The sequence below is a fragment of the Lepus europaeus genome, chromosome 4 (genome assembly GCF_033115175.1).
Source record: "Lepus europaeus isolate LE1 chromosome 4, mLepTim1.pri, whole genome shotgun sequence".
Classification (NCBI taxonomy): domain Eukaryota; kingdom Metazoa; phylum Chordata; class Mammalia; order Lagomorpha; family Leporidae; genus Lepus; species Lepus europaeus.
In genome coordinates, this window is record NC_084830.1 from 47948076 (window position 1) to 47975454 (window position 27379).

Consider the following 27379-nt stretch of genomic DNA (forward strand, 5'->3'; position numbering starts at 1 on the left):
TAACTTGCTAATGCTCAATCCCTAGGAAGTAGAGGAGTCAGTTTATAAACCCAAGCTGCCTGGTTCCAGAGCCACATTTCTAATTTATATGCTGTGACTCTCAACAAAAGGAAGTCCCTTATTGGGACCCAGAGGTAAAGAAGGCTCCTGCCTTCTGCCGAGTCCCTCTCTGGGTACATGGTTCAAGAGTTAAGGAGCTCCTGGAGATATAAATAATGAAGGTGCAGATTGGTTAAGTAACTTGCCCCAGATCATGCAGCTGGTATGTGGCTGGACAGGTTTTGAATTTATTGCGCAATAGCAAGAACACTTAAAGTGCTTTTAAGCATATGTAAATAAAATTTCTGGAAAAAATTAATATCTTACCTTTTAATTCAACAGAATTTTTAAACTATCATCTATATGAAAATAGAGCCTTATATTATCATACAAATAAGTGCCAGGTGATACCACTAGTCTTATCCAGAAAATACAACCCTTATCCTGAGTAATTTTAGAATCTAATGGATAATTGAGATTATACATAAATTTACCAGTTTCATATTGTTGAATGCTATCTGGCTCCATAATGAATCTGTTGTTTATTCTGGGGCTTCTACTGGGACATTGGCTCCAAAGTAGCCACCTTTTTACCTTGTTCACTGCCTTCGGGCAGTGGTATACAGCAGGTCCCCAGTAAATGCATAGTGGATGAGTGAGTGTGCTATTTCCCAGGCTGTGAGCTCAGATGAGCTCTCTGAAAATGAAACCATAGGCAATGAAGAGAAAGGGGGGAAGAGAAAGGGAGGAAGAGAAAGGTGGGGTGGTAAGGAATTCAGCCAACTGGAAGAGAAATAGAAGACAGGAAGCACCCAGAGGGACGGAGGGCATTCACCCCAGAACGTGGAGCGCCACAGCAGTGGAGAGGGAAGTGTGGGAAGTGGCGGGCAACACCAGGAAACAAAAGCTGAGCAGGAAGACACTACTGGACCAGGACAGTGGGCATGAAAAAACGGCGGCTGCAGAAGAGAAACAGGGGGGAACGCGAAGTGCATAGGAATTGAGGAGGAATTAGGACACCAGGCAGGAAGCGTGGCAGAGAATAAGGAAAGAGAGAGCATTGGGCATTGGCTTGCAGAATGCAAAGATGCTGTTCATTCAGCGGAAAACACTCATGTTGTCGCATTGTCACTGTCTCAAGTGGAGGCGCCCTCTCACTCGTCCTTTGTCCTACGAGAACAAAGAGGGCCTTGGCTCTCATGAGTGTGCAGTGCTGCTTCTGAGAGTGTGAGCTTAATAATCAGACAGCCACCGTCCAAACCCCAGTTTGTTCTACAAGCTGTGTGCTTTCGGGAGAATGGCTTCACTCTCTGCTTTCTCACCTGTGAAGTGGGGATTTGTCAGTCCTTGAATATTGCGAAGCTCTGAGCACACGCCGAGATGCTGTTCTGGTGGTGGTAATTAGATAGCAATACAATTCCAAACACAGGACGCCAACTGGTATTTCTAAGTCACATCTTGACTCTGCTTCCAGGAAGATGAGCAGATATACAAAGGTACTTGATAACTTCATGGAAAATGGATTTCAAAATCAGTTCATTTTGGTGCCAAAAGTTTTCAAACCCATGCATAGTTTTTTCACAACATTCCTGTTCCACGGTCTTCTTGACCACCCATCATCCTTTTCCCTATACTGTCCCCAGTAAGTACAGCTAAAAACCTCACACAGGATGCATAACACAAACAGAAGAGACTCTGCAGGGTGCAGATGCAGAAAACTCCCCTTCTAAAGTTTGATATCTCTGGCCTCGGACCAAGAGGACAACCTAATAAGGCGGAAAACTCTTAGAGAGTAACCACCTACTCCAGCTAAAAAGCCCAAAGAAACTCCAGCCCCACTCCCACTGACAGCAGCCAAGCAGAGTGGGAGCCTCATCAGGCTGTAACCAGGGACCCACCTCCACTGGGCCACAGGGAGCCAGCACTTTCACCCCCACCTGGTAGCTAAAAAGGGCTCCTGCCCCCACTGGAGTCGGAACTCCCAGCCACATGCAGCAGCAAAGAGGCCCTCCCCTTCCTGCAGGGTGGGGGCAGAGGAGGCTTAGGGAGTATCAGGGCCTTCACAATGGCTGAGTGGTGAAGAGGCCACCCAGGGGAAGAGTAACAAGCACCCCTGCCCCTCCTGCCAGGGTGGCACCTGCTGATGAGGATCCAGGGCTCCGAGCTCTACTGAGCAGTAACTCAGGAGCCTCCCTCCTCAGCACCCAGAGAGCAGATCGGAACTGGCATCTAAAGAGCCAGTGAAAGCAGGTGGCTTAACTAAGATACATTCGGGACCGTGTACACCAGCTCCAACCACATTAAATGAATCTGGAAAATTTATTTAAATGCACACTAGTTCAGAAAGAGCTCATTTATCGGCCAGCCTCACATTGCTTGTTGAACCCCAGGGCCAACGGGCCACTTCTCTTGGTTATTAGGGTTCATGGATAAGCTAATCCATCAGGAAACAAATTAAATAGCTTCTTTATTTTGGGACTGATCAAAACCAAGAGAACAAAACAAAACAAGACAGTCAAGATGACTTACAACTGTGTAACTGTCGAGTTTTTGCTCAGTGGCACCTGAACTCGCAGTGAGGGCTCTTGTTTGAAGACAGAAAGAAACAAAGGGAAAACAGGAAACTTGAGAGAGAAAATGACTTATTTTTCTTGTTCTAGTAAAAGACAGTAAAGGAGAAAGCTGAAAGAACAACTGAAATTTGATTTCTCAAGTGTCTAAACTGTCCTACTTTGTGCAGAGTAAGGTTTTTTAAAACCCAGACTGATAAAAAGGAGTGGAGAGTATACTTTTTTGGTGAGTACTTTATTATTATTTTTTTTGACAGGCAGAGTTAGAGAGAGAGAGAGAGACAGAGAGAAAGGTCCTCCTTTTCTGTTGGCTCACCCCCCAAACAGCAGCCACGGCCGGTGTGCTGCAGCTGGCGCGCTGCGCCAATCCGAAGCCAGGAGCCAGGTGCTTCTCCTGGTCTCCCATGGGGTGCAGGGCCCAAGCACTCGGGCCATCCTCCACTGCCTTCCCAGGCCACAGCAGAGAGCTGGCCTGGAAGAGGAGCAACCAGGACAGAATCCGGCGTCCCAACCAGGACTAGAACCTGGGGTGCCAGCGCCGCATGAGGAGGATTAGCCAAGTGAGCTGCGGCGCCAGCATCAATGAGTACTTTAATAGTCAGAGAGGGGAGTATGCTGCACTATGGTGCAGTGGCTGTTTGAAATGCTAGCATCCCATATCCAAGTGCTGGTTTGAGTCCCTGTGCCTCTACTTCTGATCCAGCTCCCTGCTATTGTGCCTGGGCAGGCAGAAGATGGCCCAAGTGCTTGGGTCCCTGCCATCCATGTGGAAGACCCAGATCGAGTTCCAGGATCATGGATTCAGCCTGACCCAGCCCTGACTATTGGGGGCATTTGGGGAGCAAACCAGTAGATGGAAGATATAACTCTCTCTGTCACTCTGCCCTCCAAATAAGTAAAATAAATCATTTTTAAAAAGGGATTTAGGGGAACTAGTGCTGTGGCATAGTGGGTAAAGCCACACCTGCAATACTGACTCCCCATATGGGAACTGGTTCACATCCTGGCTGCTCCACTTTCAATCCAGCTCCCTGCTAATGGCCTGGGAAAGCAGCAGAAGATGGCCCAGGTGCTTGGGCTCCTATACCCCCATGGGAAACCTGGATGGAACTCCTGGCTACTGGCCACTATGGCCATCTGGGGAGTGATCCAGCAGATGGAAGACCTGTCTCTCCCTCTCTGAAACTCTTTCAAATAAATACATATAAATATATATGTATAAAAAGTATAAACTACATACATATGTATGTACATATATGTACAGAGACATGTATGTATATATTATATATATATAATTCTTTTATACTTGTTTATTTTTTCCCCAAGATTTCTGCAGTGGTAATCTGTAAGTTGTATAAAAAGAGAATACATTCTTTTCTTCTTTACAAAATGACCTCTTGGGGTCAGCGCTGTGGAATACAGGGTAAAGCGCCGCCTGAAGTGCCAGCGTCCCATATGGCTGCCGGTTCGAGTCCTGGCTGCTCTACTTCCAATCCAGCTTTCTGCTATGGCCTGGGAAAGCAGAAGATGGCCCAAGTCCTTGGGCCCCTGCACCCATGTGAGAGACCTGGAAGAAGTTCCTGGCTCTTGGCTTTGAATCGGCGCAGCTCCAGCCGTTGCAGCCAACTGGAGAGTGAACCAGCGGATGGAAGACCTCTCTCTCTCTCTGCCTCTCCTTCTCTCTCTGTGTAACTCTGATTTTCAAATAAATCTTTGAAAAAAAAAAAAAAAAGACCTTCAAAGCAAGATTCAAACAGGCTATTTCTAACAACCATTTGGCGTAGCTTTCAAGAAGGGAGTAGCAGTGCCATCTTTATGTTAAGTGAGAAATTTCTCAACTTATTAGTCAATTTAGAAAATTAATGTTGTATAAAACAACTGCAGCAAGAAACAAGCTTAGGATATAGGGAAATAGCTTCTCCAACCACTGAGTTCCTAGAGAAGCCTTGGAACACTCATAAAAGAGATCTTGTGGTTTTAAAAAGCTCTTGAACTTGTCTCTGAGAAATTCATTATGTAGGCCTGCATTTAAACACACAGGATATTATTACATAACTAAGCAGCTGGGAAGATTAGCTGTGATTAAAAATAAAAAGGAAAACACACAGTACACCAAGGGCAGGACTATTTAATGAGAAAAGGGTGACTCGAAGGAAAACAGGACTTGTGCAGGGGAATAAAAAATCAGCCCACAGACTTATCAAATAACAAGAAAGACATTCAATCTCCTGACTCAAAAGGCACTGGTTAGCCAAAGGGATAATTACACCAGAAATAATGTAAATAATATCCATGAGCATACACCCAAAACATACATGGTATGGCCACTTGTAGAGAAGTACTTATTTTCAACTCTCATGCCATTCTTACAATCCAAACACGTTCATGTGGCCTCTGGTTTATTTATTCTTCCAGCTACACTTCTCCTTCCTCATACCCTTCCTTCTAATCAGACCCAACAACTCAGTTCTCAAACACCACATGCATTGCTCAGGGACCACAACTTTCACACATAGTTCCAGTTTGCCCTTGACATGTCTGCCATCACCCAAATGAAAATTAACTCAGAGGCTCCGACCCCACAGTATACACATGCGCATTCGGATCACAGAGATCTGGGGAGCAGCACCAGGATGCATCTCTTGTATCAGTAATAGTTTAAACAAGGTCAGCATTCTGGGAGAAAGCATGACTGTGCTTCGTGAAGTCAGACTCAAGCAGCAGATCACTTGTCGCTAACGCACCACTCACCAGTTCTACACTGCTGGTCACACACTCATGTGTTTATAGCGCAAGTACAACATAAATGCATGAATCAGGCTGGGTGTGAGATAATACCTGTAGCTCATGCTGAAAGCTCTGGCCAGTTGGAGAGCACACTTCCTGTCTAAAGACATTTGACTTCTCACTCTTGTTTCAAATGTTGTGCCTGCAAAACAAAATATGCCTGCAGGCCTAATTTGGTTCAGACTGCTAGTCTGTGGCTTCTGTGTTACATTAACATTTATTGTTTACTACATGTAGTTCACTGTTCTAAGTACTTTATTCGTGTTAACTCATTTACCCCTCACAAAAACCACAAAAGTTGATAGGATATTGTCTGCTTTTAAAAAGGGGCAACTGAAGCCTAGGACAACTTACTGAGGTTACGTAGTTGTTGGAGTGATGGAGCTGGTGTTGAACACAATGGATTCTCCCGAGTCTACACTCTTGAAAGCAGTACTTCAAATCAAGAAACTCTACTGCCTGTATCTGAACTCTGAATTCTTTTCAGTTTATACTACAAATTGAGACATATATTTAGTAACACTGGCCAAGTAGTCCTTCTTGTTGAACAAACTTTTAAACTCACATACATAGATTTGGTAGGAAAATTCATGTTCACCTATCAGTGTCCCATAAATCTAATTACCTTCCCTGCCTACCACCGACTTTCTCAGTTGAAGGGCCCTATTTTTTAACTTGGTAGTTATCTAAGAACTGTATGTTCATTATAGCAAAAAGTAGGGAAGGAGTTCAAATGATTTTAATGTACTCCCCAACTCCTCTTCCCTTCCTGACCCGTTTCGAATACACTTCCCAGTTCTGGGTGTGTGTGATTTCTTTCTCAGTCCTCCTCACAGGAACAAACAGTAGTATGTTTTGTTTTGTTTTCAGTAACTGTCTGTATAATGTTTACAACTCAGTGGATCTTTCTGGACAAAGCAGTCAATTAGGCCAGTGCCTTCAGAGAAGTCTAATTTATATGAGCTAAAATAAATCCAGGGCTTTGCTGAAATGAACAAAATATAAACCCTCAAGTCTTTGATCTTAATTCAAAGCCTTTCACTAGACCAGGAATGTGTCCACTTTTTACTCACAAACTTTCCTAAGAACTCTGGACATGACATTCTGTTCTTTTACTTAATTAAATTGGAGCCAAAATTTTAAGAGGCTCAACACAGGCCATCCATTCTGCCTCCTGGCATTTGTAAGTCTGTTCCGTCAGCCAGAATCTCCCCACAACAACATCCAGACCGCCCCCCCCCACACACACACACACAAAGTCCTGGCTCCTCCCTAGCCTTCCTGACACTATTCACGGGCTAGCAACCTCTGGGAAACCTTGGACCTCCAAGGTGACTAGTTGTCCCCCTGAATGTAGCCTAAACCCAGCAACCAGAACTTAGTATCTATTACAATTGCCTATCTCTTTTTCACCTAATTTACAGTTGGAATTTATGTCGTAATTATTTTTTAACCTAATTTGTACTGGAAATTGATGCAGTAATAATTATTTCTGGAAAAACTGTACTCTTGAGCTTTTAAGTTTGGCAGTTTATTTTACAAGCTTCAGGATGATAAAAAAAATAATGAGCTTCGAGCTCATGTGGGTTTGGCATTCAGCTCTAGTACTAAAGCCTGTGTGTCCTTGAAATTCACATCCTTGAGATAGTTTTATCATGTGGAAAATAAAGACCGGCTTCATTGTGAGGATTAAAGCATACAAACACTACCTGACCAAGTTCATGATCAACACATGTTGGCTACTGTAACATTTCTCACAAATAATTCAATTTCATCAAAAGAAGAGGAATATTGTCAATTGATTATGAATTACCAACACTCCTAATGATATGTAAACTCACTCTGGAATTAATCTGTAATTTATATTTGTTACCTGCTGCTCTCTATTAACAAAATCTAACTAAAATGGTTTGGAAAAGCTTCTGACTCCTTTAAAATACTCTAGTAAGAACTCAGATTTGACAAACAAAAAAGAATGTTGGTACCACCTAAGAGGGTATCTTAGGTTATCTATGTTAGGAAATGAATTGCACAGTAAATGTTACTGAATATTTTAATCTCTAGGAGACTGGTAACTTTAGTTCATCCAAATCTCTAAGCAACAATTTTAAAACGGCTTAGAAAGTATTTTGAAATAACTTACTTAAAAGTAAATTGGCACCGGCGCCGCGGCTCAATAGGCTAATCCTCTGCCTGCGGCACCGGCACCCTGGGTTCTAGTCCCGGTCGGGTCGCCGGTTCTGTCCCAGTTGCTCCTCTTCCAGTCCAGCTCTCTGCTGTGGCCCGGGAGTGCAGTGGAGGATGGCCCAGGTGCTTGGGCCCTGCACCCACATGGGAGACCAGGAGAAGCACCTGGCTCCTGGCTTCGGATAGACATGGTGCACCGGCAGCGGCACGCTGGCTGCAGTGGCCATTGAAGGGTGAACCAACAGCAAAGGAAGACCTTTCTCTCTGTCTCTCTCTCTCACTGTCCACTCTGCCTGTCAAAAAAAAAAAAAAAAAAGTAAATTGGCTTCTGAGCCAGTAAAGAATCCAGTAATCTAGTTGAGTGTTTAAACCCCTCTTTTTCAGACCCTTATATGGGAACCAAGGTCCCTAATAGCAATGGCTGACAAATGTAACCTGGGAAGACCCCAGACAATGCTAACAGAGGATCTCATTAACGAACTAACTCTTCAACCCTGAATCATTCAGAATCCCAAAAGGAAACTCCCATTTCCTTGGTACAAGCTAAATGACTCTCTCATGCCATACAATTAAACAAGCGGATATTCTTTCAGAGCAAGTATCAACTCAAGAGTACACCACCATACAAGACCACATTTTGCATTCATTCAGTAATGCACTTATTACTCTTTACTTGTTCTACATCAGAAATCACTCAAGGTACTAGGGATGCCAAGATGAGTCAATATATTCTTGCCCTTGAAAATCTGGATTTTATTTGCAAAATATAGTATTTTAAACCATCACTCACACTTCAAGCAGGCACAAATTCATAGCCAAAACCAAACTTAAAAGAAATGGAATAGAGGGCAAGAGCTCTTAGTGGGGTAGAAGAGCACAAAAATGCAGGAGAAAGGAAACTGTGGCATAAACCTAGTTTTGAGTTAGGAATTCATTCAGATTCCAGATCTACCAATGACAGCAATGTAAACAATTCTGTTTTTTGCAATTGGCATATATTTTGTAATTTAAAATTTTAACTGCTCAAAAAGTACCTAATTTCATAGGGTCTTTTAAAAGATAAAATGAAGAGTAGGCAGCTGGCCTAGTGGTTAATATATTTATGTTCCATGTTGGAGTACCTGGGTTCAATACCTGGCTCTGACTCCTGGCTCCAGCTTCCTGCTGGTGCAGATCCTTGGAAGTGGCAGGTGATGAATCAAATAATTGGGTCCCTGATTCCCTTGTGGAAGACTTGGATTGAGCTCTTGCTTCAACTTAGCCCAGCCTTAGCCACTGCAGGCACATGGAGGATGAACCACTGGATGGGAGTTATCTGCCTGTCTCTCAATAATTACACAATTTTTTTTGTTTTTTTGGTTAATGAAAAGATCAAATGAGAACATACAGGATAACATAATTCATATCATTAGGAAACTCAATATATACTAGTGTTTAAAAATGTCATCTCTTTAAGGATGTTTGATACCATAATAACTTACATTTAAATAAATCTTATCAATACAATTTTAGTCACGATCATGATAATGGTAAAGTGGGGTTAACAATAAAAAAGTAAGTTTCTGGACCAAGACTGAAAGAGTTCCAGCTCTTGCCAACTGCTGTCTCATCTTCAAAAAGCGATTTTAAGGGCCAGAGCTGTGGCATAGTAGGCTAAGCCTCCACCTGTGGCAACGGAGTTCCATATGGGTGCTGGTTCATATCCTGCCTGCTCCACTTCCGATCCAGCTCTCTGCTCATGCTCTGGGAAAGCAGTAGAGGATGACCCAAGTGCTTAGGCTCCTGTACCCATGTGGGAGAGCCTTAAGAATCTCCTGGCTTCATCGGCTCAGCTCTGGTCATTGCAGCCATTTGGGAAGTGAACCAGTAGATGGAAGACCTTTCTCTCTGTCCGTAGCTCTACCTCTCAAATAAATAAATAAAATCTTTTTTTAAAAAAAGTTATTTTACTTTTTAAAGATTATTTGAAAGGCAGAGTGACAGAGAGAAAGACAGAGATCTTCCATCGGCTGGTTCACTCCCCAAACAACTCCAACAGCTGGACTGGGCCAGGCCAAAACCATGAGCCTAGAACTCCATCCAAGTCTCCCTCTCCCCAGTGGGTGGCAGGGACCAAGTATTTGGGCCACCTTCTGCTGTCTTCCCAGGTACGTTAACAGGGAGCTGGATCAGAAGCACAGCAGCTAGGACATGAACCAGTGGCCAATATGGGGTGCTGGTGTCACAGGCAGTGGCTGAACTTGCTGTGCTGCAACACAGGCCCCCAGGATGTTATTTATCATGCATACATTTTCACACGCAGTTGGAAAGATGCAGTGTTAGGACGGTGAAGCCCTCAACGTGGTGACTGAGCCTCCTTAAACGAAACTTCACTGTTTGTGAGCCCTAAGTAAACGCCACTTTCCAGCTGTACTGAACACCCTGAGCTTTGGTTACTCAGCATGCAAACTCCAGTGCTAACCTGAGCCTCTTCCCAACACGGAGGGAGGATGATAGTCCCTCTCCCTGCCCTGTGGCTGGAGCATGACCTGCTCCTTCCTGGGGCTCCGGCTTGCTGGGAAGGGCACAGCAGCCACTGTCTGGGCTGGTGGTATCAGTGGTGCTGCACAGAATCCCACAGTGTCCTGGCACCCTGATCCCACAGCAATTTCACAGCAGTTCTGCCAGCTACATGATCCCCATTCAATAAGTTCTTTTTCTCCTTAAGTAAATGGAGTTAGTTCCTGTAGTTTCTCAACAAGAATCCTTAGTATGCTTTTGTAAAACTAATACAATAAAAGTAAATTAACATCAGTGACATGAAAATTATTTTAATATCTTTTCCTCCATGACTGAATATACAAAGACAATGGAAGTAATGCATTCCTCCGCTGTAAAGATGGATGGAATATATCAAAATCTACTTGCTGAATTTTCTTTAAATAGTCTTCTAGAGAAACCTGGAAAAAGAGAACAGTGGTCACTAGATCATATAATGACCAAGTCTTCAAAAGAAACTTAATAATAATTACAATTAGTAAGGCTATTTTAGTTTCCCCAAGAAAGTCTTCTACATAATAAGAATTTTAAAAGACAAAGCAAATGAAGACATCTCCTAAAAAGTTTGTGAGGCTGAGTACCACAAAGCTAGTAGTAGAAAAACCAAGCCTTTTCCGCTCATAATATAATCTTCTTGTCAAATATAAAGACTAATTATGTTTGTCTGGCCTTATCCCTAGACTCTGTGGAAAACAAAAAGGATGTTTCAATCAAAGAAAATGAAATATCCTCCACCCCCACCCCCTACCCTGGCCAAACACAGTGTGCCACAAGAGGGAGCTTGTGTTGTTTTTAAAAAATCACTTTTTTGTAAAAACGCTTAACGGGTCTCCAAGTGCTTGCTAAACATGATTTTCAATTAGGGAGAATCATAACAGGTCCCTGTAAATACCACCCCATCCTTCTGCCATCACATAAAACTTAGTAGTGTTGTTCTAAGAGAGGGACAGGAGGAAAACACTGACGATGTGTAGTACTTCTAGTTTTCAGATATTTTACTAACAGACTGTTTTACTTATTAAATTACAAATTTATATTTTATTTTACTAATTTTCTTACTAAACAGGGAAGTAATTTAGTTTTGCACTCCACTATTAAACTGTCTTGGATCACATGCTGGCGCCCCCTAGAGTTCAACAGTATAGAACAGAGTGATGGAGGATTAAGGCTAGGGGCTTTGGAACATCGGGATGAGAAAAAAGAAAACAGTTTCAAAGTATCATACCTTCTTGAAGACTTTTCGACTATGTAAATATATTACAAAAAAATATATGAGCAGATAAATTCAGTATCTACTTTTTTTTAAGATTTATTCATTTGAAAGCAGAGTTACAGAGAGGTCCTCCATCCGCTGGTTCACCCCTCAGATGGCCACAACTACCAAAGCTGAGCCAATCCAAAGCCAGGAGCCAGGAGTTTCTTCCGGGTCTCCCACATGGGGTCAGGGGCCCAAGGACCTGGGCCATCTTCCACTGCCCTCCCAGGCCATAGCAGAGAGCTGGATCAGAAGTGCAGCATCCAGTACTCAAACCAGCGCCTACATAGGATGCTGGCACTGCACTGCAGGTGGCAGCTTTACCGGCCACGCCACAGTGTCAGCCCCCAGTATCTACTTTTTAAAACCCTAAATTTACATATATGTACAAGAGGTGATATATGCATGAATGTGTGTTGCTGCCTTGTTTTTTAATTTTTAATTAATTTATTTTTACTTTAGTTGGAAGGCAGAGAAACAGAGACAAAGATGAACAGACACAGAGATATTCATCTGCTGATTTACTCACTCCCCAGATGCCTCAACAGCTAGAAGCTGGGCCAGGCCGAAGCCAGGAGCCAGGAACTCAATCAGGGTCTCCCACACGGGTACAACGACCCAAATATGTTGCCCATTAGAAGAAGCTAGAATCGGAAGCAGAGCTGGAACTTGAACACAGGCACTGCAATCTGAGACGTGGGTATCTCAAGCAGTGTCTTAACCATTGTGCCAAACGCCTGCCTCTACCTTAGTTATTAGTTAAAAAACTCAACCTATATACTCTTTGGAAAAAAAATTAATTGTTCATACTATGAAATATTACAGTGCAGTGAAATGAATGCACTACAGGAAGACACACTAAGATGCCAAATCTTAGAAACATTAAGAATGTGTATGTCCCAGAAGACAACATACAGAAAATGATCCATTTTTATAAAGCCCCCCAAACAAAACTAAGCAAATATAGTATTTAGGAATACATAAAATGAAGAAAACTTTTTAGAACAAACACTAGAGAACAATAAACACAAAGTGTAAGAATCTCCCTGGAAGGGGAAGGCAGATGCAGGGGATGGGATGAGGACAACATGGGAGTGCAATATACCAGTGGCCCTCTGGCTCCTGCAGTGAGTTCACGGGCATTTATTATGTAAGCTCTGTAGTATCCACATACATATATAGATATAGCATTCACTTATATGTAACAAATATTGCAGTGTACTTTCATATATATTCTCTCTCTCTCTTTCTTTCTTCTTCTTTTTTTTTTTTTTTTTTTTTTTTTTTGTTAAGAAGAATTCTTGGGGTTGGCATTGGCCATTTGGGGAGTGAACCAGCAGATGGAAGATGTATTTCACCCTCTCTCTAACACTGCCTTTCAAAAATATTTTTAAAAAGGTGTGGAGGAGCTCATATTATTCATAATGGTTTATTCTTGCTTTTTATCACTTAAAATATTACAATCAACTTCGTACCACTAAGAATTCTATTACATTAATTTTAATAGCTTTATAATATTCAATTACAAAAACTCATTAATGAAATTAAGGCACAGGCACATGAGACAATGTTATACAGCCATTTAGTATTATATTTATAAAATTTTGGGGGCTGGCATTGTGGTATAGAAGGTTAAGCCTTTGCCTTTGATGCAGACATCCTATATGGGTTCCAGATCACGGCCATTTCTGCTCCATTTCTGATCTAGCTCCCTGCTAACGCTCCTCAGAAAGCAGTGGAAGATGTCCTAAGTGCTTGGGCCCCTGCCACCTACTTGGGAGACCTGGAAAAAGCTTCAGGATCCTGGCTTTGGCCTGGCCCAGCCCTGGCCGTTGTAGCCATTTGGGGAATGAACCAGCAGGATGGAAGATTTCCCTCTCACCTCTCTCTGCAACTCTGCCTTTCAAATACATTAAAAAAATTTATAAAATTTTTAATGATGGTAAATATAAAACTTTCATAAAAGTTATGACTTCGATTATATACAAAAATAATTACAAGTGATTGCTATTTTCTTCCAGTTGTCTTTTTATATTGTTCAAATCTTTATGAGACTGTACTGATTTTACAATTAGGAGAAACATGACCTCAAAATTAAACAGAGTTCAACTACACCTTTACAAATTAGGAATTGGTTCAAAAGAAACTTTGGCTGATAGCAAATAAACTGTTTAAGGTAATAAATTCATTACAAATTTCTCAAAGACTTTTTTTTTAAAGATTTATTTTTATTTGAAAGTCAGAGTTACAGAGAGAGGTAGAGACAGAGAGAGAGGTCTTCCACCTGCTGTTTCACTCCCCAGTTGGCTGCAACGGCTGGAGCTGCGCCAATCCGAAGCCAGGAGCCAGGAGCTTCTTCTGGGTCTCCCACGTGGGTGCAGGGGCCCAAGGTTTTTGAAAACTGTCTGAAAGTGACTAATCTAGGCATAGTATATTCTTCTCCATAAATAAATTTTTAAGAAGCTGTATTCATAAATGTCTTTGAGGGGCCAGCACTGTGGTGCAACAGGTTAAAGCCCTGGCCTGAAGTGCCAGCATCCCATATGGGCGCCGGTTCTAGTCTCGGCTTCTCCACTTCCCATCCAGCTCTCTGCTGTGGCCTGGGAAAGCAGTGGAAGATGGCCCAAGTCTTTGGGAGACCCGGAAGAGCCTCCTGGCTCCTAGCTTCAGATCAGCTCAGCTCTGACTATGGCAGCCATCCGGGGAGTGAATCAACAAATGGAAGAGATCTCAATCTCAATCTCTCTCTCTCTCTCTCTCTCCCTCTGCTCCTCTGTAGCTCTGCCTTTCAAATAAATAAATAAATCTTAAAAAAAATTAAAAAGACAAGTAAGCAGCAGCTCCGGGGGGAGCTGGAATGAGGGTGTATTATAGAAGCGGTCCCTCAGGAACTGCCAAGTGTTTCTGTAGTTTCTCTTGGCACAGTATGGAAAGGAGAAGCGAGCCCCAGCCCGAGTTTCCAATTCAGCAGGTCTGCAGAGGGGCCCAACACCTGTGTTTCTAACAAGTTCCCAGGTCTAAGACAGTGGTTCTTAGGCTGAGCTGTACTTAACAATTACTGGCAAAGCTTTTAAACTAAAATTAATTGTTATTTATTTATTTATTTATGAGTCAGACAGACAGATATAGAGCTCCTATCCACCGGTTCACTTTCCAAATGCCTGCAGTGACTGGAACCAGGCCAAAGTCAGGATCCAGGAACTCAATCCATGTCTCCCACTTGAGCCATTACTGCTGTCTCCCAGAGTCTACATTAGCAGGAAGCTGGAGTCAGGTATCAAACTCAGTACTCCGATATAGGATGCAGCCAGCTTAATGGTAGGCTAAATGCTCACTCCTGGAAGCTTTTAAATGCCCGAGTCCAACCTCTGAAGATATCTGACTCAACTGGTCTGAGGATTAACCCAAGTATTGTCTGGGTTTATTTTTTAAAGCTTCTCCAATGATTCTTTTTTTTTCCTTTTTTTAATTTATTTTTTTTTATTTTTCTCTTTTTTTATGTTTTTTTTTTAATTTTTTTCTTTCTCCAATGATTCTAATGAGCAGTCAGTGTTGAGCACAATCTTTTTCACAAGAGTGAAAAAAAAATCCTTAACTTTTATAGAGCTTATTTATTAAACACTTGATGGCACAGCCACCAAATAATCACTTTAAAAGGTGGTATAGAGTATATGAAAAAATATACAAAAACATATTTATGCTTATATATATTGTACATTTATATAAAAATACACTTCTGATTATATGTACACAAAAGGTCCAGAAAGATAAACAGACATTATCTGGACAGAGAGAAAATGTAGGGGTTCTAATTTCTTCTTTTGAATTTCTTCTTTTGTATTCTCTTATGGGAACATTTCAAATACTGGTAATTACTCTTATAATAAGCAACCCGGTAAAGAAACAAAATTACTCCCAACAGATCTGAAAATTAGTATAGAAGATCTGAAGGGATAGAAATGCACCTTTGGGGCTGGCACTGTGGCGCAGCAGGTTAACACCCTGGCCTGAAGCGCCGGCATCCCATATGGGTGCCAGTTCTGGTCCCGGCTGCTCCTCTTCCAATCCACTCTCTGCTATGGCCTGGGATAGCAGTAGAAGATGGCCCAAGTCCTTGGGCCCCTGCACCGACATGGGAGACCCGGAAGAAGCTCCTGGCTTCAGATTGGCACAGCTCCAGGCATTGTGGCCAATTGGGGAGTGAACCATCGGATGGAAGACTTCTCTCTCTCTCTCTCTGCTTCTCTTTTCTCTGTGTAACTCTGACTTTCAAATAATTAAATAAATCTTAAAAAAAAACAAAAACAAAAAACAGAGAAATGCACCTTTATATTTTAGTGAAAAAGCATGGAAAACATGCTTGGTATTATAGAAAATACATATATTTACAATTTTAAAAGATCATAAATCTTGGAACATTGGTTTCTTCCTATGAAATGCACAACACCATACATAGGTTTATTTCTAGGAAGATTACAAATAATGTATGAGAGAAGCTAGTTCAGATCCTGTCCCATAATAAGTGTTAAGTAACTGTATCATTTATTATTACTGTAATTGGAACAACAGTTCTGAATATGACTACACACCAGAATCACTTGGGGAACTTTCAAAACTCAGATTTGCCTAGGAGCTGGTCCCCTTCTCAGTCTTAAGAGTCTTATTTAGTAAGAACAGCTCATAAATCTATATGTATTATTCCAAGTGCAGCCAGCTCAGCAATGGCCTGTGAAACACTGTTCAAGAACCAGTGCTACCATATGGTCAGGTCACTACAGAAAAAAAATTAACATGATATTAAGTAATACTATATAGCAATCAAGTCACAATCCTATGAGTTACTGCCTCCTGTTATTCTCATTTTACTTGTGAGAAAATTGAGGAATATGGTGGTTAAGAACTTAAGGCCCATGGCGAGCAGGGGGCAAAGCAGATTCACGCCAATGCAATCTGACTGCAGCCAGTGCTAAAATCAATGCAGTGCAACCTGCTACGGGGAGCACAGGGAGGACCACCACCAAATGCATCACGTAACTAACAAGCCTGCTATGAGGGAGGGAAATCAAAACAAAGATTCCAAGCTAAAGGAGTGCACTGGGAGCTTTAAAAAGACAGAAAGAGATCACGCACATCTGCTTACCTAATTACACAGCCTTCTCTGCTAATCTACTTACCGTCTGAAGAAAGGCAGGAAAGGCTTTCACAGGAACACTTTTGTGGAAGGACCTAGCCTAAAAGGAAAAGGAAACCAGTCTGAAATATTTCTGCAAATAAACACTCGCTCTGAAAGTGAACAGTCAGCAACACCAGCAGTTCAACAACACAACTAGAATCTCTAAAAATGCAAGAAAACAGCTCTCTGGCTCTTAGCTTCCTAAGCCCAAGACTCAGGAAAACGTAACTACCATATTTAAAATTCCATTCTTCATTATGGATTGGCCTTGGCATTTTCCAACTACCTTATAATATACCTTAACAACTTTGACCCTCTAGCTCTACAGTAAGGGATAAATAAGTACTTGGACTAACAAGTCCCAGCACTTCCCTAATAGCAGATGGACATTATCTCCTGTTGAGGTGAATGTTAAGACTCTCTTAAGTGATCTTAGGAGAATCTGCTCCTGTGTTCCCCATCTTTAATTCATTCCACAAGGGTCAGCCAAATTAATGCCCTTATGTCATCACTTCATTTCTGCTTTCTTTAACTTGACTCTCTGGTAGATTGAGTTTCAACTATTCACCAGAATTCAAAGGCCTTCACATCTTGACTACTCTCATCGATCCAAAGTAACTCCCTCCAACTCTGAGGTAGGATACACCTCCTGGCCTCACGTCTTCATTTATATTGTCCCTTACACCTGAAGAACACACACTACTGCCTCTACTCCTGACTCTTTTTAAACCCGTACTCTGGTTTCACCACCAACTGTCTAATATCATCCATGATTTACTAATCACCATAGTCATCCATCTTAACTCTCCAATCCGTAAAACTGATATCCCCTTTCCTTGGAATTTTCTCCTTTGGTTTTCAAAATACTGATTCTCAATTCTATTTCTTTGCTCATCCTTTTCTGCTTCATCTAATAAATGATGCTTTTTCTTCTACCTGATAGATGAAGGTCAGCCTCAAGGTTCTGCACTTGTTTCTCTTGTCTGGACGGACACTCACCTTGAGCAACATCTCCCGAATTTAAAACCTTTAACCACAAGCCTATGTGGATAGCTTCCAAATCTAAGATCTTCAATCGACCTCCTTTAAAAGTCACAATTCTGCTTTCTCCAAAGTCCATCTCCCTAGATATCCTCTAATCCCCTCAAAATCAATTATGTCCAGCAGCTAGTCTACAGATGCACCACGCATACCACTGGATTTTTTTTCCTGTAGTCTCTGAGTGGTACTATCATCATCCTTACCTGAACTCTTGTTTGTTTGTTTGTTTGTTTGTTTTGACAGGCAGAGTTAGACTGTGAGAGAGAGAGAGACAGAGAGAAAGGTCTTCCTCTTCCCTCCATTGGTTCATGCCCCAAATGGCCGCTATGGTTGGCGCACCACGCCAATCTGAAACCAGGATCCAGGTACTTCCTCCTGGTCTCCCATACAGGTGCAGAGCCCAAGCACTTGGGCCATCCTCCACTGCCTTCCTGGGCCACAGCAGAGAGCTGGACTGGAAGAGGAGCAACCGAGACAGAATCTGGCGCTCCAACCAGGACTAGAACCCGGGGTGCCGGCGACGCAGGCGGAGGATCAGCCTAGTGAGCCATGGTGCCGGCCTTTTTTTTTTTTTTTTTTTTTAAGATTTTTTATTTATTTGAAAGTCAGAGTTACACAGAGAGAGGAGAGGCAGAGAGAGAGCGGTCCTTCATCCGCTGATTCTTTCTCTTTCTCTGTAACACTTTCAAATAAATAAACCTTTAAAAATTAATAAATCTTTAAAAAGTATACAGTTTCGGGAGGATATCTGGTACACTGGTTAAGATGCTCCTTGGGGATGGGGCCAGCGCTGTGATGCAGTGGGTTAACGCCCTGGCCTGAAGCGCCGGCATCCCATATGGGCACCGGTTCTAGTCCCAGCTGCTCCACTTCCGATCTAGCTCTCTGCTATGGCCTGGGAAGGCAGTAGAAGATGACCCAAGTCCTTGGGCCCCTGCACCCACGTGGGAGACCAGGAAGAAGCTCCCAGCTCTTGGCTTCAGATCAGCACAGTTCCAGCCATTGTGGCCAATTGGGGAGTGAACCATCGGATGGAAGACGGACCTCTCTCTATTTTTCCTCTCTCTGTTAACTCTTTCAAATAAATAAATAAACCTTTAAAAAAAAAAAATGATGGGCCGGCGCCACGGCTCAATAGGCTAATCCTCTGCCTGCGGTGCCGGCACCCTGGGTTCTAGTCCCGGTCGGGGCGCCGGATTCTGTCCTGGTTGCCCCTCTTCCTGTCCAGCTCTCTGCTGTGGTCTGGGAGTGCAGTGGAGGATGGTCCAAGTCCTTGGGCCCTGCACCTGCATGGGAGACCAGGAGAAGCACCTGGCTCCTGGCTTCGGATCAGCGCAGTGCACTAGCCACAGTGGCCATTGAGGGGTGAACCAACGGAAAAGGAAGACCTTTCTCTGTCTCTCGCTCTCACTGTCCACTCTGCCTGTCAAAAAAAAAAAAGATGCTCCTTGGGGGCCGATGCTGTAGCGTAGCAGGTAAAGCCACTGCCTGCAGTGCCGGCATCCCATATGGGCGCTGGTTCTAGTTCCGGCTGCTCCACTTTCAATCCAGCTCTCTGCTATGGCTTGGAAAGCAGTGGAAGATGGCCCAAGTCCTTGGGACCCTGCATTCACATGGGAAACCCAGAAGAAGCTCTTGGCTCCTGGCTTTAGATCGGCGCAGCTCTGGCCATTGCAGCCATCTGAGGAGTGAACCAACAGATGGAAGACCTCTCTTTCTGCCTCTCCTTCTCTGTGTGTATCTGTATAATTCTGTCTTTCAAATAAATAAATAAAAATCTTTTAAAAAAAAAAATGCTCCTTGGACACTCACATCCCACAAAGAGCCTGAGTTCACTCCAGCTTAGCTTCTGATTCCAGTTTCCTGTTAAGGCACACCCTAGGAAGTAGCAGGTGACAGTTCAGGTGCTTGGATTCCCATCACACACATGGGAGACCTAGATAGAGTTCGTAGGTACTAGCTTCATTCTGTCCCAGCCCCAGCTATTGCAGGCATTTGTTGAGTGAACCAATAGATGCAAGATCTTCCTTTCCCTCTCTGTCACTCTGACTTTTAAACAAAGAAAGAAAGAAAAGACATTTTCAAAATTTAAAAGCTAGGGGATGGCGCTGTGGTGTAGCAGGTAAAACCACCGCCTGCAGTGCTGGCATTCTATATCGGCACCGGTTCAAGTCTCAGCTGCTCCACTTCCCAGCAAGCTCTCTGCTAATGGTCTGGGAAAGCAGTAGAAGATGGCTCAAATCTTTGGGCCCCTGCACCCACATGGGAGACCCGGAGGAAGCTCCTGGATCCTGGCTTCAGATGGACACAGCGAAGGCCACTGTGGCCAATTGGGGAGTGAACCAACAGATGGAAGACCTCTCTCTCCCTTTCTCTCTGCTTCTCCTTCTCTCTGTGTGACTCTTACTTTCAAATGAATAAATAAATCTTTAAAAAAAATTAAAAGCTTAAAATCTGTTTACTAATTTACTTAATAAATGAGTGCCTATCATGTCCCAGGCACATTAGATGCTTAAGAATACAGCACAGAACCAAGCAAAGTTATTTACATTCTAAGAAGAGGGAAGCAGTAAACAAACCCTTAATATGTCAGGTTGTGAAAATGTACTTACACAAGTAAGGGTAACTTGCGTGTGTGGGCGTGTGTGTATAGGGAGGATATGAGTTTGGATAAAGGGGACCAGGAAAGATCTTTCTGGTAAAGTGCCAACTGAGCACTGACTATGCCAAGGGCAGGAGGAAAGGATAGGAAGCAGAAAAAAAAAAAATAGCAAGTACAAAGGCCCTGGGGTATGTAGGTCAATGACCGAGTCTTTAGACTCCACTGAGGTTAAAAAACTTTTTACAAAGGTTCACAAATAGAGCCAGTAAAGAAATAGCATTATGACAATCCAGGAAATATAAAAGTTGCTTTTTTTTTTTCCCTAAGATTTATTTATGTGGATCGGCACTATGGTATAAAAGGTTAATCCTCTGCCTGTAGCACTGGCATCTCATATGGGTGCTGGTTTGAATCCTGGCTGCTCCAGTTCCAATCCAGCTCCCTGTTAATGCCCTGGGAAAGCAGTGGAAGATGGCCCCAATGCTTGAGCCCCTGCATCCATGTAGGAGATCTGGAAGAAGCTCCCGGCTCCTGGCTCCAGACTGGCCCAGCTCTGGACATTGCAGTCATTTGGGGAGTGAACCAGCAGATGGAAGGCCTCTTTCTCTGTCTCTCCCTCTCTCTGTCTGTAACTCTGCCTCGCAAATACATAAATAAATCTTTTTACAGATTTATTTCTCTAACTTTCAAATAAATAAAACAAATATTTTTCTTTTTAAAAGGAGTATCAGTAGAAAAGAGCACCGTGGAGATAAAGGGAGAAAGAAAAATGGAGGAGTCAGCAGTGTCAAATTCCAAAGAAAGATAGTTAAAGTCTGAGAAATGACGAAGAACGAACTCTTGCAGAACAAGTGAAGTGTCATGTAAGGGAAACCTGGAACCAGCTCATGAGCCACATCAGAGAATCAAAAGAAAAAAGACAGTGTCAAGGAGGAAATCATGTGAATGGTGTCGAAAAGGAAAAAAGAGCTACCGGTGAGTTTTAAATAACCATCAAATTTGGCAATAAGATTAGTTATTAGTGACTGTTGATAACAGTGGGCAGAAGCCAAATTACAGCAGGATGAGCAGTGCTAGAGCAGTGAGGACTCTCAGGTAACGGGGAATACAGACCCTACATTCAACAGTTTAACTGCAAGAGAAAAATAAGCAACAGAAGGGCCCATGGGCTACCTGTTCATTCAGGAGGTGGTAGCAACACAGCAGAAGGCAAAGGGGCAAGCCACCTGGGAGGCACAGGGAAAACACCAGCAGGGGACTGTGAAGGTGGAGGCAGGCAGCGCCACTGGAAGCAAGGCAAAGACACCTGTCCTGACAGAGGAGAGGAAAGGAGTGGATGGGGCAGAGGAGCGCCCTGAGAAAGCTCAGGCTAGATGCACTTAGAAAAGGGAGCACGAAACTGCTGAGAGGGAGAAAGGGGGCACTTTTATGAGCAGGGGATATTCACAACAGCTCCTTGGAGAAATCCACTGGGAATCCAATGAAAAATGGAATAAAGATTGCCAACCTGAGAACATCACAACCACACCCTACAAACAGCCACATTTAGAAAGGACAGCGTCCTAAATGATTTGGCAGAGGGGCTACTTACATGCTTTAAGTGCAAGTGAGCCTGGCTGGCAATGTCATATATCACATCTCTCACTTTTTTATCTTGGCTTTTCCGTAGAACATCCTCTTGTGAAACACCATGCTATGTGGAAAAATATACATTATATTAGGAATCTAAAAGCACACTGACAACTAATTTAGCTCAAGAAAACAGGTGACAGAACAGTATGCACAGTAAAATGATTATTTTGGGGGGGGCCAGCTTTGTGGCATAGTAGGTAAAGCTGCCACTTGTGATGCTGGCATCCCATCTGGATACAGGTTCCAGTCTTGGCAGCTCCACTTCCAATCCAGTTCCTTGCTAATGTGCCTGGGAAAGCAGCAGAGAATGGCCCAAGTGCTTGGGAACCTGCACCCATGTGGGAGACCTGGATGAATCCTCTGACTCCTACCTTTGGCTTGGCCTAGGCCCAACCATTATAGCCATTTGTGGAGTGAACCAGGAGATGAAAGATCTCTCTCTATATATAACTTTTCCTTTGACATAAATAAAATAAATCTTTAAAAAACAAAAAAAAGGCTACACATAGAAGTACCATTTTTAAAAAATGATTATTTTGTTCTTCTAAAATACATGTATATATATGTGTATATGCCTATACAATGGGACTTTGAAGAAGAAAACAAACATACAGGAAGTTTAAAAGAACAGGCAATAATGAATTTCATACAGAAAACACAAGTTCTTATGAACAACACATTTTTAATGGGCACAAAACAAAATGAAGAATAGGTGAGATAAACTCCAGGAATTACTGTTACTGCTTGGAAGGGAAGACATCTAAAGGAAGTTAAACCAAATAAGATCTTCTGGATCTTCTTTCTCCCTGCTCCTCCAGAGACCCAGCACACCTGCGGATAAGGTTCAGAACGCTGCGGCACAGGTTAAGCCTCCACCGGCACTGCCAGCATCCCATGTGGGCACCGGTTCAAGTCCCCGCTGCTCCATTTCCAATCCAGCTCTCTGCTGATGTGCCTGGGAGAGCAGTGGAAGATGGCTCAGGTGCTTGGGCCCCTGCACCTATGTGGGAGACCCAGAGGAGGCTCCTGGCTCCTGACTTCAGATCAGCTCAGCTCCAGCCATTGCAGGCATTTGGGGAGTGAACCAGCAGATGGAAGACCTCTTTCTCTCTACCTCTCTCTGTAACTCTGCTTCTCAAATACATAAAATAAATCTTCAAAAAAAAATCTAGGGCAGAATGAGGACTAACATTTCCCAGAAGCTTATGGCACTCATTTCAAAGTAGGTACTTGAATAGGTTAAGCAAGAAAACCAAGCGATAACTTCCCTCCCCAAATTCCTGAGGTAAATTATGAGAAGGTCCAAAGGACAGCCTTACCAGCATACAAATATCCATGGGAAGGAACACCTTTCTTCTGCTGCCATGATAGGGCGTTGCTCTCAAGCAAGTGACAATGCCTTGTGCTTTTCCAATGTGACTTGCGGCATGATCTGCATGAAGATCCTTTATACCTATGATTTTAGAGATTAAACAACAGGGGGCGGCTCTACTATCTTTAAGTGCATAGCAAATCAATGGAAGCCACAAAGAAATCCCCTCGCTGTAAAAGTAGGCATTTGTTGATCCTATGCTTTCTAACTGAAAACTAGGACTTATGAAGGAAAAACTGACCTCAAGGACAAGTTGAGCATTCACCTGTCCTAGCAGATCTCTGAACCTCAACTTTTAAAGAAAAAGTTTCTCCTCAGGGGCTGGTGGGCACTGGTTCACGTCCCAGCTGATCCACTGCCAACGCAGCTTTCTGCTAATGGCCTGAGAAAGCAGTGGAAGATGGCCCAAGTGTTTGAATCCCTGCACCCGTGTGGGAGACCTGGATGAAGCTCCTGACTCCTGGCTTCAGCCTGGCCTAGCACCGGCCATGGTGGCCATTTGGGGAGTGAACCAGCAGATGGAAGACCTCTCTCTCTCTGCCTCTGCCTCTCTGTAACTCTGCCTTTCAAATAAATAAATAAACCTTAAAAAAAAAAAAAAAGAGGGCAATCTGACAGGTGTTTTATTGGAAAAGAGAAGTGTGAGACAGAAAAACAACTCACCCAACGTTTCTAGAGTTAAATAAAGAAGAGCGCTCTGAGTGTTTTCAGCATAATTCTCCAGTTCCTGGATATTGCGATATACTTTGTCATCCAAATTTTTTTCCTACAAAGAAGATGTAAATAGTTTGCTAAGCTATCAATAGTTTATCAACAAAAGGCATTTTTTTGCCCTAAAGAACTGAATCACAAAAATGTCATTTAGTGTATTGTTCAGTACTAACAAGATTAAAAGGACATCCTAATTAAGTTCCACATATTTAATATTTGCAAGTCATTCTCAGAATAACATTTAGGAATAAGCTCAATGCACAAATCACCACAGATATGGGGTTGATTTAATTTTTAATTCCTTCTAAACCCAAGGTTTTGAGGGGGAGGGAGGAAGGGAATATCATTATGTTCTTAGAATTTTATCTACAAATCTCATTGAATCTGTTAAAACTATTCAAAAATTAAAATTAAAAAAAAAAGGCCCAGACTAATACATTAGTTCGGAGGCAACAGGACCCTAGAGCCTGGATTCCAGAGTTCACCTGCTTGACCTTAATTCCTGGTTCTGTTCCTCACAAAGTGGGTGACCTTGGATAAATTATTTAATCTCTCTGCGCCTTAGTTTCCTCATCTGTTGAGCAGGAATAGGAGCTACCATATATGATTATGTGAGAATTAAACGGCTTAATGCATGGAAAGCATTTAGAAGGCAGAAGCCTGGCAATAATAAGCAATCAATGTGCAGTGGCTGTCATTACTTTATGCAAATGGAGGAACACTCCAGGCAAAGGCACTCTAACTCACCAAGGCACTGTTATGTAAACAATTGTGCTATACCCTACACGTTCATAGAGGTTCTGTGGTGAATTTTGATTTGTAAATGCTGAGTTAATCAACATTAAACACATTTCGCTCCTGGAGAAACAAAAGAAAGCCAAGGCATCAAGACAAAGTAACTTATTGAGGTCTTTCTTAAACACTTCAGATATTATCTTCTTAAACCTAACAACCCCCAACAGATAAGAAATTAATGTTTTTCCATTTTACAGATGACATTCAAGGTCACACAGCTAATAAATGGTGGCCATAGGATTCAAACCCCACATATCCTGACTCTTAGCCTGTGTTCTTAATGAGGAAAATGTGCCCAGAGAAACAAAGAATGGTAAACAGTACTCAAAGCCATGCTCAGTAAGTGAAAGGGTTAATGATCTAAACATACTATATTCAAGAAAAAGAAAAATGTAGAGGCCAGCGCTGTGGCGTAGCAGGTAAAGCTGCCACCTGCAATGCTGGCATCCCATATGGGTGCCAGCCAGTTGGAGTCCTGGCTGCTCCACTTTTGATCCAGCTCTCTGCTATGGCCTGGGAAAGCAGTAGAAGATGGCTCACATGTTTGACCCTGCACCCGCATGGGAGACCCAGAAAAAGTGCCTGGCTCCTTGCTCCGGATTGGCGCGGCTCCAGCCGTTGTGGCCACTGGGGAGTGAACCAGCAGATGAAAGACCTCCCTCTCTCTCTCCCTCTGCCTCTGTAGAACTCTTTCAAATAAATAAATCTTTAAAAGAAAAATGTAAATTTTAGAGCAAGAACATTTAGCCACTTTCATAATAATACACTTACAAAAATCCTGTTGTTAGGGTAAAATATTATCCCCCCCCATCCATCCTCCCTTTTTTTAAGTCAGGAGAAACTGCCATCAGGAATGATCCTAGAGGAAGATCTACATTACATCTTCTTAAAACTGAGACATAATTCACATACAATAAAATTTACTACCTTAAAGAACACAATTCCGTGGTTTTCAGTACATTCACAAAGTTGTACAATGATCACCACTCTCTAATCCCAGAAAATTGTACCACCCTCAAAAAAGAAGCCTTGTACTCATCAGGTGGTCATTTCCCACCTCCTTCTCCTGTCAGCCTCGGCAAGCACTCATCTACTTTCTGGTGTCATGGATTTGTGTATTCTAAGCATTTCATAAAAGCAGATGTGGATGGAGTTCTAAGTTCCTGGCTTTGGCCAGAGGCAGCCCTGGCCATTGTGGCCATCTGGGGGAGTGAGCCAGTGGATGGAAGATCTCCTTCTCTCCAGCTCTCCTGCTCTCTCTGTGTAACTCTGCCTTTCAAATAAAACCTTAAAAAAAGAAAGTCATACAATATGTAGCTTTTTGTGTCTCACTTCTTTCAAGCATGTTTTCAAAGTTCATCCACGTTTGAACAGCCATTAAGTACTTCATTCTTTTTAACTGAATGAATTATGAATAACATTTCATTGTATGGATATACCATTTTGTCTAGCCATTCATTAATAGACTATGGTCTATTATAGACCAGCATTGTGACATGGCGGGTAAAAAAGCTGCTGCCAACAGTGCCAGCATCCCATATGGGCACTGGGTAGAGTCCTGGCAGCTCTGTTTCTGATCCAGGTCTCTGCAATGGCCTGGGAGGACAGGGGAAGATGGCCCAAGTCCATGGGCCCCTGCACCCACATGGGAGACCAGAAAGAGGCTCCTGGCTCCTGGCTTTGGATCAGGCCAGCTCTGACTGTTGCAGCCATTTGAGGAGTGAACCAGCAGATGGAAGACCTCTCTTTCTCTCTGCTTCTACCTCTATAACTCTGTCTTTCAAATAATTAAAAAAAAAAAAAAAGAAAGAAAGAAAGAAATTGGCGTGACCAAAAACCAGAGTTCAAAAAATAATAGACTATAAGTTCTTCCCACTTTGGGATACTATGGATAATGTTGCTTGAAACATCTGTGAACGAGTTTTCTAAGGACATATGCCTTCATTTCTCTTGGATATAAACCCAGGGGTGAAACTGCTGCATAAAGGGTAACTCTATGTTTAACTTGTTAAATAACTAGTAAACTGTTTTTCAAAAGAAACTATACCATTTCATATTCCTACCAGCAATGTACAAAAATACTTCAACTGCACCAATACTTAACTATTCAAATTCTTTTACTGCAGCCACCTTAATGGGTGTCAGGTAGTATCTCATAGTTTTGATTTGCATTTCCCTAATAAAAAGATGTTGAAAATTTTTTTCAGGTGCTTATTGGTCATTCTTTTGTTTTCTTTGAAGCAATGTGTCCTCAAATCTTTTGCCTATTTTTAGTTGGGTTGTCTTTTGATTGTTGAATTCTAAGAGTTCCTTATAAATTTTAGACATCAGTCTCCTATCACATATGTAACTGACAAAGATTTTCTATTTTGTGGGTTTTCACCTTCTCGAAGTTTTAAATTTTGATGAAGTCTAATTTATCTTTCTTCTCTTACATGTGCCTTGGTACCCTATCAAAGAAACCACTGCCTAAAGCAAGGGTGGGGAGCCTTCTTTTGTGTGTTTTTTGGAAAGGGCCATTTGGATATTTATAATATCATTCACAGGCCATACAAAACTATCAACTTATAGGGGCCGGCGCTGTGGCGTAGTGGGTAAGGCTGCCACCCCGGTAAAGATGGAAAGCCAGAACCCCTGCCCCTTCCACTGGGGACTGAGAAGAAAAACTGGACAGGAA

General features: G+C 42.6%; 1 protein-coding gene across 3 annotated transcripts in view; it reads right to left on the bottom strand.

The window, feature by feature from the left end:
• Positions 1 to 10377: 10377 nt before the first annotated feature.
• NDUFAF6 (NADH:ubiquinone oxidoreductase complex assembly factor 6) overlaps positions 10378 to 27379 on the bottom strand; it is a 30371-nt gene continuing 13369 nt past the window's right edge. For all 3 annotated transcript variants that reach the window (XM_062188217.1, XM_062188219.1, XM_062188220.1), the window contains 5 exons: positions 23860 to 23962; positions 23144 to 23277; positions 21784 to 21885; positions 16551 to 16607; positions 10378 to 10522 (listed from right to left, as the gene is read on the bottom strand). In XM_062188217.1, the coding sequence (XP_062044201.1) occupies positions 10394 to 10522; positions 16551 to 16607; positions 21784 to 21885; positions 23144 to 23277; positions 23860 to 23962 (525 nt within the window). In that variant the 3' untranslated portion in view covers positions 10378 to 10393. The remainder of the gene's footprint in view (positions 10523 to 16550; positions 16608 to 21783; positions 21886 to 23143; positions 23278 to 23859; positions 23963 to 27379) is intronic.